General features: G+C 36.5%; 1 protein-coding gene across 2 annotated transcripts in view; it reads left to right on the plus strand.

The window, feature by feature from the left end:
• The window catches only part of znf652 (zinc finger protein 652), a 45,751-nt gene extending 31,080 nt beyond the window's left edge, over nt 1-14,671 (plus strand). For both annotated transcript variants that reach the window (XM_056453209.1, XM_056453210.1), the window contains exons 5-7: nt 3,142-3,257; nt 8,601-8,745; nt 12,172-14,671. In XM_056453209.1, coding sequence (XP_056309184.1) covers nt 3,142-3,257; nt 8,601-8,745; nt 12,172-12,743 — 833 coding nt within the window. In that variant the 3' untranslated portion in view covers nt 12,744-14,671. The remainder of the gene's footprint in view (nt 1-3,141; nt 3,258-8,600; nt 8,746-12,171) is intronic.
• Nucleotides 14,672-14,996: the final 325 nt, after the last annotated feature.

Raw genomic sequence — 14,996 nt, forward strand, 5'->3', positions numbered from 1 at the left:
GCAAATATCAGACTCAACTTTACTATCTCGTTTAGGGAAACTAAAATTGCAGCAAGGTGCCATAACACAGGCGAAATTCCATGTACACATTAATAAAATATTACCACACAACATACAATACATCATTATGTAGGTGCATCTCCCTCCCCGTTGCACTCAATTAATGACCTAATGGCCACCATAATAAAAGAATTTCTAATTCTGTTTGTCCTGCATATAGGAACTCTAAAACGATGCCCTGATGGCAGCATCTGAAACACAGAATACAATGGGTAATCCTGGGTGCATAGGATACCCTGAACCCTCTTTAAAACATAATTATGGTAAATTACCATTGAAACAGTTTGGTTAAAACCGATGATCTTGCCTGCCACCTTACCCAGGCTGCTTGTTCTTACTTGACACACTCAGATTACCGTACCAAGCTACAATGCAGAAAGATAAAACAGATTCAAAAAAGTGTTTATAAAACAGTGTCATCATAGAGGTACAAACCTGAAACGAGAAGTTTCCTCAGATTTTTGTTGAACTTTTTTTATAGACAGCCTGGGTGTTAGGTTGAAATGTCAACATATTGTCAATAACGACCCCTAGATGTTTATGTGTCAACAATTACAGTGTCTAAGCCTTTAATATTTGTTATGCTGGGGGTAGGAGAGGCCTTCCTGTAATTTATCACCATGTCTTTTGTTTTACTTACATTCAACTCAAGAAAAAATCTATTTACATTTACATTTAGTCATTTAGCAGACGCTTTTATCCAAAGAGACTTACAAATGAGGACAAGGAAGCAATTTACACAACTATAAGAGCAGCAGTGAATAAGTGCTATAGACAAGTGTCAGGTGTGTAAAGTCTAAGAAGCAAAGCATTAGTAATGTTTTTTTTTTTGAGAGAGAGTACAGTTAGTGGTATAGCCAGAGAGGCAGTTACAGATTAGGAAGGAAAGTGGAGACTAAATAGTTGAGTTTTTAGTTTTTCTATCACACATGGAAGTAATTTCTTCCACAACAGGACCATGTCCCAAATCCTGATCGTGGAGGAGACTCACAATCACCGAATCATCTGCATACTTAATGACATGACAATTCCCACACATACTCCGACAATCATTAGTATGCATGATGAACAGAAGAGGTGAGAGGCCCCCTTGAGGGGGCCCAGTGAAACAATACTGAAAGTCAAAAAGAGCACCATTGACTCTGACACACTGCAGACGTCCTACTAAAAAATCCAGAATCCATCCACAAATATAAAGATCCAAGTTAAAAGAGAAATTAATTTTTCAACCAACAAATGTGGCTTCACAGTATTAAAAGCAGAAGAGAAATCAGTAAACAACAATCTGGCATGGGTCTTAGGCTTTTCCAGGTGATTAAACGGGTAATTCAACAGTGTAAGATTAGCATCTTCAACTCCCCTGCTTTGTCCAAATGCAAACTGCAATGAATCAAATTTATCCCTTGACTGCAATAAAATCTCACCTTTAATAATTCTCTCAAAACACATCATAACTAATGAAGTAAGGGCAACAGATCTGAAATCATTTAACTCCTGAGGAAACTTAGTTTTGGCTATAGGAACAATAACAGATTTCTTCCAGATTTCCAAAATGAACCCTTTGTAACATAAGAGACTGTGAAAAAATGTAATGAAATAATTCAGAAAGCTGTTCCACACATGTATGTAGCACCCTACCTCCAATATTGTCTGGGCCCGGGCTTTTTTTAGTATTGGGGCGTACTCACACTATGTACAGTTGCCTTGAACCGAGCCAGAGCACGCTTGTCCCCCCTCTCGTCTCCCCCAACGGCCCGCACCCACATTACATTCGAGCCTGGGCACGCTTACGTCATCGATGATGCGCTGTTCAGTAAGAAGCGCTCTCGCTCAGCACAGTGGACATTTCTTTAGTTATATCGTTTAATCGTTTGATATGCAGTGACACGCAGTCAAATATTTCGCCGAACAGATCAGCCACTTTTGACGTTCACAAACAATCATTAAGTCCTCGTGCTGCAGGAATTAGGAGTTTTGCTAAAGGTGCAGCTGTCGTGCAGTGAGGGGTTTGTGTCTTTAATAAATCTATTAATGATTAATAAATCCTTATCAAACAGTCCCGTAAAAGTCACGTCTCGTCTTCCGTTTCGGGCTCAGGCACGCTTTGCGCTCACACTACAAGCGTACTGCACTAAAGCCCAAGTGAACCGCGCTCTGGCACATCTCTTGCAACCGGGCCAGGGCCGGCCAAGGCCCGATTCAGAGCACTCACACTTCTCTAACGATCCGGGAAATGGGCCTGGGCATAGTTCGGATAGCATAGTGTGAGTAGACCCTTAGTTCTCTGAAAGAGGCCTTTGACCTGAGTCCTACTATTGTTTACGGATTTACTACATGACCGGTGTTGTTTTAAAATGTCATTTTCTGATTTAAAATCATCCTCATCAAACCTTAGGTAAAATATATTTAGTTCCTCAGCAAACTCTCTCGCAGAACTGAAACCATTTAATTTAATTTCACTGCCCCCTCTATCTCCTTTACACCCAGCCATTGTCTTCACACCTTGCCAGGCTGATCTTAAATTATAGATGCTCAACTGTTTCTCAATTTTGTCCTTATACCTAATTTTATCCTTGTTTATTTGCACTCTCACTGCCTTTTTAATTGTCTAACTGAGCTCATATCACCCTGTTTAAAATATGCTAATAACTCACACACTTTAGATGCAAACCAATAAAACAGCAACGCGAGGAAATTTGCATTCACACAAATGTAATCGTTTACTTGTTAATTGAGTCTGTCAGTTGTTGTGTTAAATAAATAATTTAAACCAAAGAAAAGTATTGCAACCAGGAACCACTGGCATTTAAATTTCAAGTTAATTTCAGTTTTACATTTGCCCTCTTCAATAAACCAACAGAAAGCAGCTTAATGCATTAATATCCCACACAAAAACCACATAAAGGGCTAAGATCTAGCTGTGCCGGTCAGTTCATGCAGTTTACATAACTTTACTCTTGATTAAGGAATCAGTTTAACATGTTTACATGATCACTTGCATTTTTAAAAGTAATTAGTTTTAGAACGTGCACGTAAACTCACTCATATGCTACAAAAAGTATGTGTTCTGTCTGTCTTCAGCTCACACAAAGGACATGCCGTTTACCTGTGAAACCTGTGGAAAGTCTTTCAAGCGCAGCATGTCCCTCAAAGTGCACTCGCTGCAGCATTCAGGAGAGAAACCCTTCCGCTGTGAGGTATGGACACTGCTTTTCACACTATTTCAACACTATAAACTATTCTAAAATGTCATGTCATAAAGTAGCAATACAAAAAAAAGGGCAATCATTAAAAATCAGGTATGAAGTTTAAGTAGTGTGAAATAAGTTCAGTTCATATACAGTTAAAGTCCAAATTATTCGCCCTCCTGCGAATGTCGGTGTGGATGGGGGGAACGGAGACATCAGAAAACAGAGGCATGGCTGCAAACATTCGCTACCTGCTTTTCCTGAATATCAAGGGTAACACTTTATTTTGATGGTCAAATTGAGTATTAGTAGACTGTCTGCTTAATATCTATTGAAATGCTCCTTCAACAGACATTTAACTGACTATAACAAACTTTGCAAGTACATGTTGTCAACTTAAACTAACCCTAACAGTCTACTTATAATCTAATGAGAATTAGTTGGCATGTAGATACAATGTAACTTAAATTTAACCAACGGACTATCAAAATAAAGTGTGACAATAGCAAGTACGCAAAGTTCAGTCTTGCATTGGGGACAAGACCACAAAAAATCTAACTGTTCCCTGAAAACAGGCACATCTGCTCACCCTAATTCATAAAGCACACTCAGCTCATCAGAAATCTGGATTTATTCTAGTTATTTCAATGATGATTCTATTCAAGATTCACTATAATCCAGCTCTAGTAATACTTTTATGAAACTGCTTATGGGGATAATACAGTCATGGTTTGATGTCCAATGTATTGACCTTATTCTGCGATGCGAAGGTACCCTAATTTTTGCGCTTGATTTAGAACTTCCGATTCAGTTTCCTATGAGAGAAATGACGAGGAATAATAAACGGCAGAAAACTGTCAAACTACTCACTCCACAAACAAGTGTGTTCACGACTATACATAAAAAGTAGAATAATATAATAAGAAAACACCAGTTTGCAACATCAAGCAGCATAATGAGCTGTTTGTCATGTCTAAAAATCAATGGAAGTGAATGGGAGCAGAAGTCTTGAGCCAAAAAGATTCAAATGGCTGCACCTGCTCAAACGCAAAGAATAAGGTCAATAATTTGGCTTCTGAAGCAAAACCACTGCTCTACCTAATCTTTTAGTCTGCTACAGAAGGATCTCCTTTTTCTTTTCTAAGCTGTTTCAGTTCATTTATTTATAAAGCACATAAAAAAAACACAAGACTGCACTTTAAAAATAATATCCATAAATGAGCAGTTTTTTGATTTATGTTTTTATTTTTCCCCATTTATTTATGCTTTTGGATTTTATTATGGGACCTTAATCTTTCCTCCAACAACTTTTAACCTTGAAAAGTTGGAAAAGGTGACTTTTATCGACATTTTTATAGTTTAAAGTGATATATCGTCTGGGTTGGTTTTGTAAATTACAGTACAAAAACCTTGTAACAAACTGCCTGTACAGTTTCTGATGTTACAGACTTATTTCTCTTTATATGTTATTACTAGTACATAACAATATTTAAAACTACTAAAAGGTCAATAAATGTCCATTTGTTAAACTTCAGAGGTGTGATTTTTCAACATCAAAAATCGACAGAGCAGAGATCATAATCCCATAATGCAATTCACAACAGTAAATAAATGGAAAACACTTGTGAATCACTAAATATGGAAACTGTTAATTAACAAATATGTTTTACAATGTGACCAAAATGCTCTCCATAAACTCCAACTTCATATAGAGCAGTAAAACACACTAAACCTAAAAACCAAGAGAACCAAGAGATAAGCATTTATAAATCGAGTAATAGTCAAGACAAATAAAAACAGAAAGATAATAGTAGGCCAGATCGAACAGGTGAGTTTTTAATAGTGATGTAAAAAAATTTATGGGCAAGGGGCCATTTTAATCTTATTTCACAGAATTTTCCAGAACCGCGCTCCAACTATTATGTTATATTTGGTATTTGCAGCCCCTTCGACTGGCAACATGCTCTTCCCATCTTGAATATTCACTTGTGGATTTAACCGTTTGCTGTATTTTTAAATCTTCAGTGGTGTTTTATTCAGTTCGTAAATAAAATGGGACTAATGTGTGATTTGAAAATCAAAAGCACATGTCTAAATGGTAATAGAGTATTAAACAAACAAAATTAAAATGATAATTATATTCGTAAATGTGTGTGTTTCCAGCCTCTCCATATTTGTTTGGGTTTGTTTTTGGTAAATGGTGTAAAACGTCCACACGGAGAATGTTTACTTGAACAAACAACACTGTATTTCTGTATATTTGAATAGGAGAGTGAATAAAGCCAGCATTTTTAGCTTAATGTGTTTGTTTGCTGGTGTGTTTTGCTCCGTTTACATGAGCAGGACTGAATAAGCTATTCTGAAAGGTTTTGTTAGTCTGTGACGAGAGCCTCTGTGTGTTTGGGCTTAAATACATGTTTGATTTTCAAGGCTTTGCTGACTTTTCCTTTTTAGCATTTAAATATCAGTTCCAGCTTTAACAGTAGTAGAGAACTTTATTAATTCCTGTGAGGGGAAACTCACTTCCCACCGTTGACATCGCAATGCAATAAATTATTAAACCACAAAAAAACAGTACAGCAGCACACCATAAACATCACAACACAGTAACTGAACAAATGAAAACAAAAAGCTACACACATACACACTACCTGACAATAGTCTTGTCGCCTATCCAAGTTTTAGTAACAACAAATAATAATAATAACTTCTAGTATCATTTGGTATCAGAAGTGGCTTATATGAAAGGCAAAGGCCTCTAGATTACGTTTATTTTACTAAAATAAAATATGATCATGCCTTGATTTTTAATTATTTTATTAAAACAGTAAGGTCTGACTTTACTTAGACAAAAGTCTTGTCACTTAACAGAGATAATGTACAGTATAGAATATAAAGTCATGGTGCTGTGGAAGAAGAATGAATATTGTGTATGACTCCCATGAGCTTGGAGGACTGCATCCAGACATCTTTGCAATGACTCAAATAACTTATTAATAAAGTCATCTGGAATGGCAAAGAAAGGGTTCCTGCAGGACTCCCAGAGTTCATCAAGATTTGTTGGATTCATCTTTAATGCCTCCTTCTTCATCTTGCCCCAGACATGCTCAATAATGTTCATGTCTGGTGACTTGGTTGCCCAATCCTGGAGCACCTTGAACTATTTTGCTTTAGGAACTTTGATGTGGAGGCTGAAGTATGAGGAGGAGTGCTATCCTGCTGAAGAATTTGATCTCTCCTGTGGTTTGTAATGTAATGGGCAGCACAAATGTCTTGATACTTCAGGCTGTTGATGTTGCCATTCACTCTGCAGATCTTGGGTCCATGCGGGTTCCAATAGATCTTATGCAGTATTTGTGATGATTGGGATGCAGTTCAACACACGATTCATCAGAAAATCCACCTTCTGCCACTTTTCCAAATGATCAATTAGCAGTCAAGTTATTATTTGTTGCTCTTACAGCTGGGATCGATGACAAGACTTTTATCAGGTCGTGTAAACAAATTACACCAATGATTTTTACATTTCTGTCAAGTTTCATCTCGAATAATACTTTTGGCCTTTCTTTCTGCTTCTGCCTGGTGTACAATAGAGACATGAACGTGACTAAAAACATCAATTTTTAATCATATTTGACGACTTTTCAACAATATTTGAGGATAAATTGGTGTGTTTTCAGTGGTAATTTAGCCTTATACAGTTGAAGTCAGAATTATTAGCGCCCCTTGTTTTTTTTTTCTCTAATTTCTGTTTAAAGGAGAGAAGATTTTTTTCAACAAATTTTAAACATAATAGTTTTAATAACTCATTTATAATAACTGATTTCTTTTATCTTTGTCATTATGACAGTAAATAATATTTTACTAGATATTTTTCAAGACACTTCTAGATAGCTTAAAGTGACATTTAAAGCCTTAAGTAGGTTAATTAGGCAAGTTATTGTATAACGATGGTTTATTCTGTAGACTATCGAAAAAAAAATAGTTTAACAGGGCTAATAATTTTGACCTTAAAATGGCTTTTAAAAAATGTAAAAATAAAACAAATAAGACTTTCTCCAGAAGAAAAATTATTATCAGACATACTGTGGAAATTTCCTTACTCTTTTAAACATCATTTGGGAAATATTTGAAAAAGCAAAAAAAAAAAAAAAATCAAAAGGGGGGCTAATAACTCTGACTGCAACTGTATAATTGTTTTTGTTCATTTGTTTGTTTATTTTCTTCAAAGCTAAAATGCTATTGGTTGTTCTGCCAGAAAAAGTTTAAAACTGAGAGTCATTTTCCTTCAATCTATTGTACATTCTTATACAGGATTTTTTACATTTATTTGTTTTACAAATATTGGTTTTGTTTTATTTTACATTAAAATGTAATAATAAAAAAAGTGTTGTTAGTTCTGTTCGATTAGTGTTTTCTTTGTCTTTTTCATAAAAAAAAAACAAACACTACAAAAAGTACCGATAAGAGAACCGTTAAAGTACCGAACCGATAAGTGGTATCGATAAAAGTAGTAATACCATTAAAACCTAAAAGATACCCTTCCCTACTGATGGGCGGGACTTTCTCACTCTGTTGACACGTACAAAGTGAAAATGTCAGTCAAAGTGTTTCTGCAAAGTTTTGATCAAGTGTGATTATAAAAAGTAAAATGAATACATTTTGTACCATTAGAAGCTGCTTATATTCACAGACTGTTCCCACACAACTGTGTTTAAACCCCTTATAAAAGTGATTTTGTCCCCTTTAATAACATTATGTAATAATCGTAGGATTTATTTTCAACAAAAACAACAACTTTGTATCAACATACCAGTATTAATATACTGTACATAAAAAGTATACTGTATATAAATATTCTTCTTAAAAAGAAACTATACAATATTTCTGTTCGGTTTACATGTATTGCAGAATAGCAAACCTTTGCCTTCCAACTGAAATAGTTTTAAAACTGAATTATAGATCAGATCAGTAAATAATTTAAGCAAAATAATAATAGTCTAATTTAGTTGACAGTCCTAATGTGGACAGGTGAACCACTTGAAAACGAGTGTCACTGTCAGGACGAGTTTGCTCTGTCTAAATGTATTACTTTTAGCGTCTTTACGGGGTGTTGGTCTTGTGAGGGTGGTCCGGGTGGGGCACTTTGGTTTCCCTTCAGGGTGCAGAGTGAGAGACTCTGAATGAGTGGGATTGGCCTGATTCCTATAAATAGTATGTTAATGACAGGCGTATGAACAGTAATGACGGGTTATTATGGTCATATTGCAACGTTGGGATTGCTTCAGTCTGCCTCAGATTTGAAGGCAGAAACGGCATCCACCCACACGCTGTCTATTTCTGTGTGTGTAGAACTGCGACGAGAGGTTCCAGTACAAATACCAGCTGCGCTCTCACATGAGCATCCACATCGGACACAAGCAGTTCATGTGCCAGTGGTGTGGCAAAGACTTCAACATGAAGCAGTATTTCGACGAGCACATGAAGACACACACAGGTGAGCTGCACAAACAAACACAGTGCCCCGTTACATTTACACAACTATAGAGAGAGAGAGAACAGACTGGCCTTTTTACTCTTTCACACATATTTTTGAAGTTCATTTTAGGATTATAATGATTACTCTTATCTGTTGTGGCGCCCCAAAAACATTTGGATATGCTTAAATGTATAAGGAATTATGATAACATAAGGACAAACCTAATGGTCTTTGTAAAAAGCACACTTTCAAGCATATGCAAGGCCAAATAATAATTGTGCAGTTTATATACTGTTGAAGTCAGAATTATTAAACCCCCTGTTTATTTTTTCCCCCAATTTCTGTTTAACGGAGAGAAGATTTTTACAACACATTTCTAAACATAATAGTTTTAGTAACTCATCTCTAATAACTGATTTATTTTATCTTTGCCATGATGATAGTAAATAATATTTTACTTGATATTTTTCAAGACACTTCTATACAGCTTAAAGTGACATTTAAAGCCTTAATTAGGTTAACTAGGCAGGTTAGGGTAATTAGGCAAGTTATTGTATAATGATGGTTTGTTCTGTAGACTATCGAAAAAATATAGCTTAAAGGGGCTAATAATTTTGACCTGAAAATGGTGTTTAAAAAATTAAAAACTGCTTTTATTCTAGCCAAAATAAAACAAATAAGACTTTCTCCAGAAGAAAAAATATTATCAGACATACTGTCAAAATTTCCTTGCTCTGTTCAACATAATTTTCCCAGTGAGGGGTTAAACTGGATAACTGTGGCGACCCCAGATTAATAAAGGGACTACGCCGAAAAGAAAATGAATGTTAAATATCATTTGGGAAATATTTAAAAGGGGGGCTAATAATTCTGGCTTCAACTGTGTGTGTGTGTGTATATATATGTATATATATATATATATATATATATATATATATATATATATATATATATATATAATTTTTTTTTCTATTATTATTGTGCTGATAGGAGATATGTCAGTACATACTATTTACATGCCACCAAACTTCTGAGTCGTGTGCTGCAGACCTTTTGGCCAGGTCACCCTTGTAAATAAGATCTTGATCTCAATGGGTTTTTTACCCGGTAAAATAAGGAAACTTTCATTCAGCATACAAACAAATCTATAAACTGTCTGGCAACAGCATTCAGCATTTATAAATCTTGTTGTGGTCTGGATGTATAGGAGTATAGAGTTTTGAGAAATGAGAAGTACAAAAAAGAAAAGAAAGAATGAAAAAAAATGTGGGTAACAACAAAATGTACAAGTTTGGTAGTAATAATAATAATCATAATAATAAAAAAGAACCAGGAATTGAGTGAACTAAAATAATGATGAAATAAACAATATATACATATACAAACATATCTACTGATCTGTTTGTTTAATTGGAATGATGAATGAATGAAACATAATTTCTTTAATATTAGGAACAATTTTATTTTAAAGTAGAAGTTGCATTATAGCCATATATGCTGATAGCCAGACCAACACAAACTTGTTGTAAATATAGAGGCCATATTATTAATATAACATAACATCATACTTCTTGTCCGCTTAATTAAATTTTCAATCCCTATAGAAAAAAAAGACTTTCATTTACCTTTGGCTGAAATGAATGCAAACGATCACTGCTTTCACTGGCTAATGTAATCACACCATATCCACATCCTCCTTTACAGCATGTAGTGTGTTTTGATACTTAAGTTTACAAGTACTGTAATAGAGATGTACATGATTGTATGATTGCAAATGTATCTATCTGGGTATTTACTGTTTTATTAGTATTTATTATTGACTATATATATATATATATATATATATATATATATATATATATATATATATATATATATATATATATATATATATATATATATATATATATATATATATATACACACACACACATACACATTAATTTTCCTTTAGGCCCTTTATTCATTTATTAATCTGGGGTCGCGACAGCGGAATGAACCGCCAACTTATCTAGCACGTTTTACGAAGCAGATGCCCTTCCAGCCACAACCCATCTCTGATATAGATGAGCAATATCACACGAGTAGCAGTGCGATTATGGCTGTATATCAGCACTGGTGGGAGGCGTGCGTTGGCACGAGGCCTCAGGCAGACAGCAGACGTCACTTTATGACTGTTTTTAACAGCAGATGGCGCTCCAGGCTAGTTTTTTTTTTTTACAACAGATGGCGCTCTAGACTAGTTTTTTAAACAGCAGACGACGCTCAAGGCTAGTTTTAGTTTTTAACAGCAGATGGCACTCTAGGCTAGTATTTAAGAGTAGTTTGCGTTCTAGCTTAGTTTTTAACAGCAGACTGTTCTATAGGAAAGTTTTTAACAGCAGATGACGCTCTAGGTTAGTTTTTTTAACAGCAGACGGTGCTCTAGGCTAGTTTTTTACAGCAGAAGGCGCTCCTGGATAGTTTTTAACCGCAGATGGCGTTCTAGGATAGTTTTAAACAGCAGACTATTTTCTAGTATAGCTTTTAACAGCAGACAGGCGCTCTAGGATAGTTTTAAACAGCAGATGGTGCTCTAGGCTAGTTTTTACGACAGGGGGCACTCTAGCATAGTTTTTAACAGCAGACTATTCTCTAGGATAGTTTTTAACAGCCGACGTCGCTCTTGTATAGTTTTTAACAGCACATGTCATTCTAGGCTGGTTTTAGTTTCTCTATGCTTGTTTTTAACAGCAAATTGCGCTGTAGGCTAGTTTTAACAGCAGACGTTGCTCTAGGATAGTTTTTTACTGTACACACAAATGGTCACAAGGAACAGAGCTTGTGCATTAGGCTGAGTCATGTAAATTGGCTTTTATGTCATGAGATTAATGTAAACTCTGTAAATTCGATTCACCCTTTCCTAACTTTATTAATGATTATTTTAGCATTGAGTGTTATTTGTACAGAATTGGGCACAAGCAGAGTGCCATCTGCTGTTAAAACTAAGCTCAGTATCAGTTCAGGAGTGAATAGCGATGCATTTTGAAAACCTCAGAATCGATGACGAAACTATTTTTCGCCACAGCTGAATGTATGTTTAAACAAAGTAAAAAATCTCGGATGATCACTTGTGATTTAGTTCAATAATATCCGTTCGAAAATATGTTTTTAATAAGACTTAGCTTAACAAAACCTCTTTAACATAAAACTTTCCCTAAATCATGTTTATTTATAATCTTGGAGTGCCTGAGTAGCTGTTCCACATGTGTAATTTCAGTCTTTCGGATGGTTTATGCGTCTCTTCCAGTTGGTCCAGTTGGTTAAGTCTAACCTTGTAGCAGACACAGTAAAACCCCTGTGGTTAAACACTCCCAGATGTTCTGTGTAATAACACCCCAGGCTTTAAACATGCATCGACTTTCAGCAAATGAAAGAAAGATAATTTCTCTTGTCTCCATTCAGGTGAGAAGCCGTTCATCTGTGAGATCTGTGGGAAGAGCTTCACCAGTCGGCCCAATATGAAGCGGCACCGGCGCACACACACCGGGGAAAAACCATACCCATGTGAAATCTGCGGCCAGCGTTTCCGCTTTTCCAACATGCTCAAAGCACACCGAGAGAAGTGTTTCCGGGTCACCAGCCCAGTGAGCCTTCAGCCCGCCACCATGACCCTTCCCATTCACCTCACAGGCCATGCCCCTTCATCAAGCCACACCCCTAGCCCAACCCAGGCTGCTCAGCCGATGCCAGTAGGTTCCGTAATGATCAGTCCAGCAGTGAGCGGACCACTGCCGCAAAGAGCGGTCACCGCTCACAGCTTCACTCACTTACACATGCAGACCACGCCCACACACCAATCCCACACTCCTATCCATCACACAGGACACGCCCAAATGACAAGCCACGCCCCTCAGCCAATCACAGTCCAGCCTTCTGTCCTGCCTCCGCCCCCTGCCCTGTTCAAGAGCGAGCCGATTAACCACTGCGCGCACGAAGACTCGTACCTGCGGCAAGGCAGCGCTCCACACCACTGAAACACAAAAGTACTGTGAAATCAGGTGGAGGGACATCTAATTATCATAATAAAAGCTGGAACTCAATGTTAATGTGTGTGCGTAATACAAAACAGATACTACAAAGCTACTTGCCACTAGCACTCGTGACCAAACAGGATTAATAGATCTCAAGGACACAAACACAAACGTCTGAAAGCATTATCCGGATTCACCTCACTTTCACAATGATCAAAATGACAGTGTGTCATTGGGATTTCAATGACACAACATGTCTGACTCTTTATCAACTCAGCTGCTCTCGCAAAGGTTCTACGGGTTCACAAAAGGTCTACATTTCAAAACAAAATGCAGTTTAACCTCTCTCTTTTAGAAATGCAGGTCTTCCCAACAATGGAAAAATATTCTTCTTCTACATGGTGAACAATAGTCGTCATAGTATACAGCACTTAAGCAGTAAACTCAGTGTAGTCCGTATGACTGAACGTTGGTTTGTTTTGTTTGTTTGTCGTCTGATTGTGGTTGTTGGTGATTTTATTCAAACCTTTCCTGTTCTTTCTTTCATATTTCTTTATTGGTTGTAAGATAAAAAATATGCGTACTGGGTAATGCCTGTAGCTCTTCACCGTGTTTGGTCGGAGATTGAGACTGTTAAGGAAGACCAATGCTGTGATGTGTCATAGAAATGGCGGGAAAAGGTAAAAAACATTTGTTTTACTGTATGTTCAAAATGATCTAACTCACTTAACCGATATTTTTATTTGTATAAAGTAGATGCTCGGTGAGACTTTTTAAAATGGACGCCAGATTTCGTTTTTGTTGACGTGAGATGCGCGATTGTTGTCGAGAATCTGTGTGATTGCTTGGAAGAGTTCGTGTTTTGATCATGAATTCAACCGAATGTAGGAAAGGTGTGTGTGTGGTATCAAAAGCTGCTTTTTAGTTCTCCTGGTACATGGATCTTTATCATGCAGATGCGTTTGATTGATTGAGCGAGTGTTAAAATGGTTGGTTGTGTGTAAATATATTGGCGTTAGGAGCAGCACAGATAAAGTGACCGAAAGTCTTGAGTCAATCAGACTCCATTGATTGTTTGATTGATTGTATTTTGTTTTGTTCTCTCTCTCTCATTAGACCGTCTGTCCTCTGCACTTTACTGCCAAGTAAGAGGTTTGCGCAACTGACAAAGAAATGTTCATCACATGCCTGACATGTGAAAGTTGGCTGACTGTTGGAAAATGGGGAGAATCAAATTGTGAGATTCTGTTTGAGTCGAGTTTATAATTGTATGTGTTATTATTCCCCGCCCCTTTTTCCACTCATGAAGTGCTCTCATTAGTTCATTCGGCTGTCAATCATTAATGCAATTTATATTTTGAGCTCTCCTCGTTGCTTGATTCTCTCCATTCTCCCTCAGTTGATGATAGAATGCACTTTTTCTAATAAATCCTTGCTAGATATGAAAATAATAAGCCGACTATAACCGTGCTTATTCTCGTGAGGTGTTTTAAACCTAGTTTCTCCTCAGCTACACTGAAAAAAAAGATTCATTTTGATGATTTATCTAATTTTTTTAAAGTAAGTGGTTTCTAAACGATTTATATGCGCTGAATTTAAATTAACAACGTTGAACGTTAGTAATTTAATGTGTTTGTTTCAATTCAGCTCGTATAAATTGTTTGCAACCATGTACCTTAAAAAAACCTTTAAAAAAAATGAGTAAATCCAATAATTTCAGTGTAATCTCTTTCAATCTGTCTCGACTTCAGCTTCAGTTTTATTTTTGCCATTGTGTCTGGTACAGAAACCTCTGACCTTCTGTTTTTATATCGTTTGTCCTGTTTGAGACGCCATGTGTTGCATTAATGTTGGGCCTTTTTTATATATATATATTGTTCATTTAACACTTTCTGCTAACTTTAAAGAAGTAAACATTGAATTAGCCACAAGCCACTCGTCTACATTTGTGTGTGTGTGTGTGTGTGTGTGTGTGTGTGTGTGTGTGTGTGTGTGTGTGTGTGTGTGTGTGGTGTGTGTGTGTGTGTGTGTGTGTGTGTGTGTGTGTGTGTGTGTGTGTGTGTGTGTGTGTGTGTGTGTGTGCGCGTGTGCTTTGTAACATTTGTGAGAGAGAAAGCCGTAAATGTGGGGCGTTTTTGCAAGGTTTTATGAGCACAATTTCTTTACACACTGACCTTGTTTAGTCTAGTAGTGAAATCTGCGATTAGACATGGAGTTTCCTTCAGGTTAGGCTTGAATAATATATATTTTTAATCA

The sequence above is a fragment of the Danio aesculapii genome, chromosome 3 (assembly GCF_903798145.1).
Source record: "Danio aesculapii chromosome 3, fDanAes4.1, whole genome shotgun sequence".
NCBI lineage: Eukaryota > Metazoa > Chordata > Actinopteri > Cypriniformes > Danionidae > Danio > Danio aesculapii.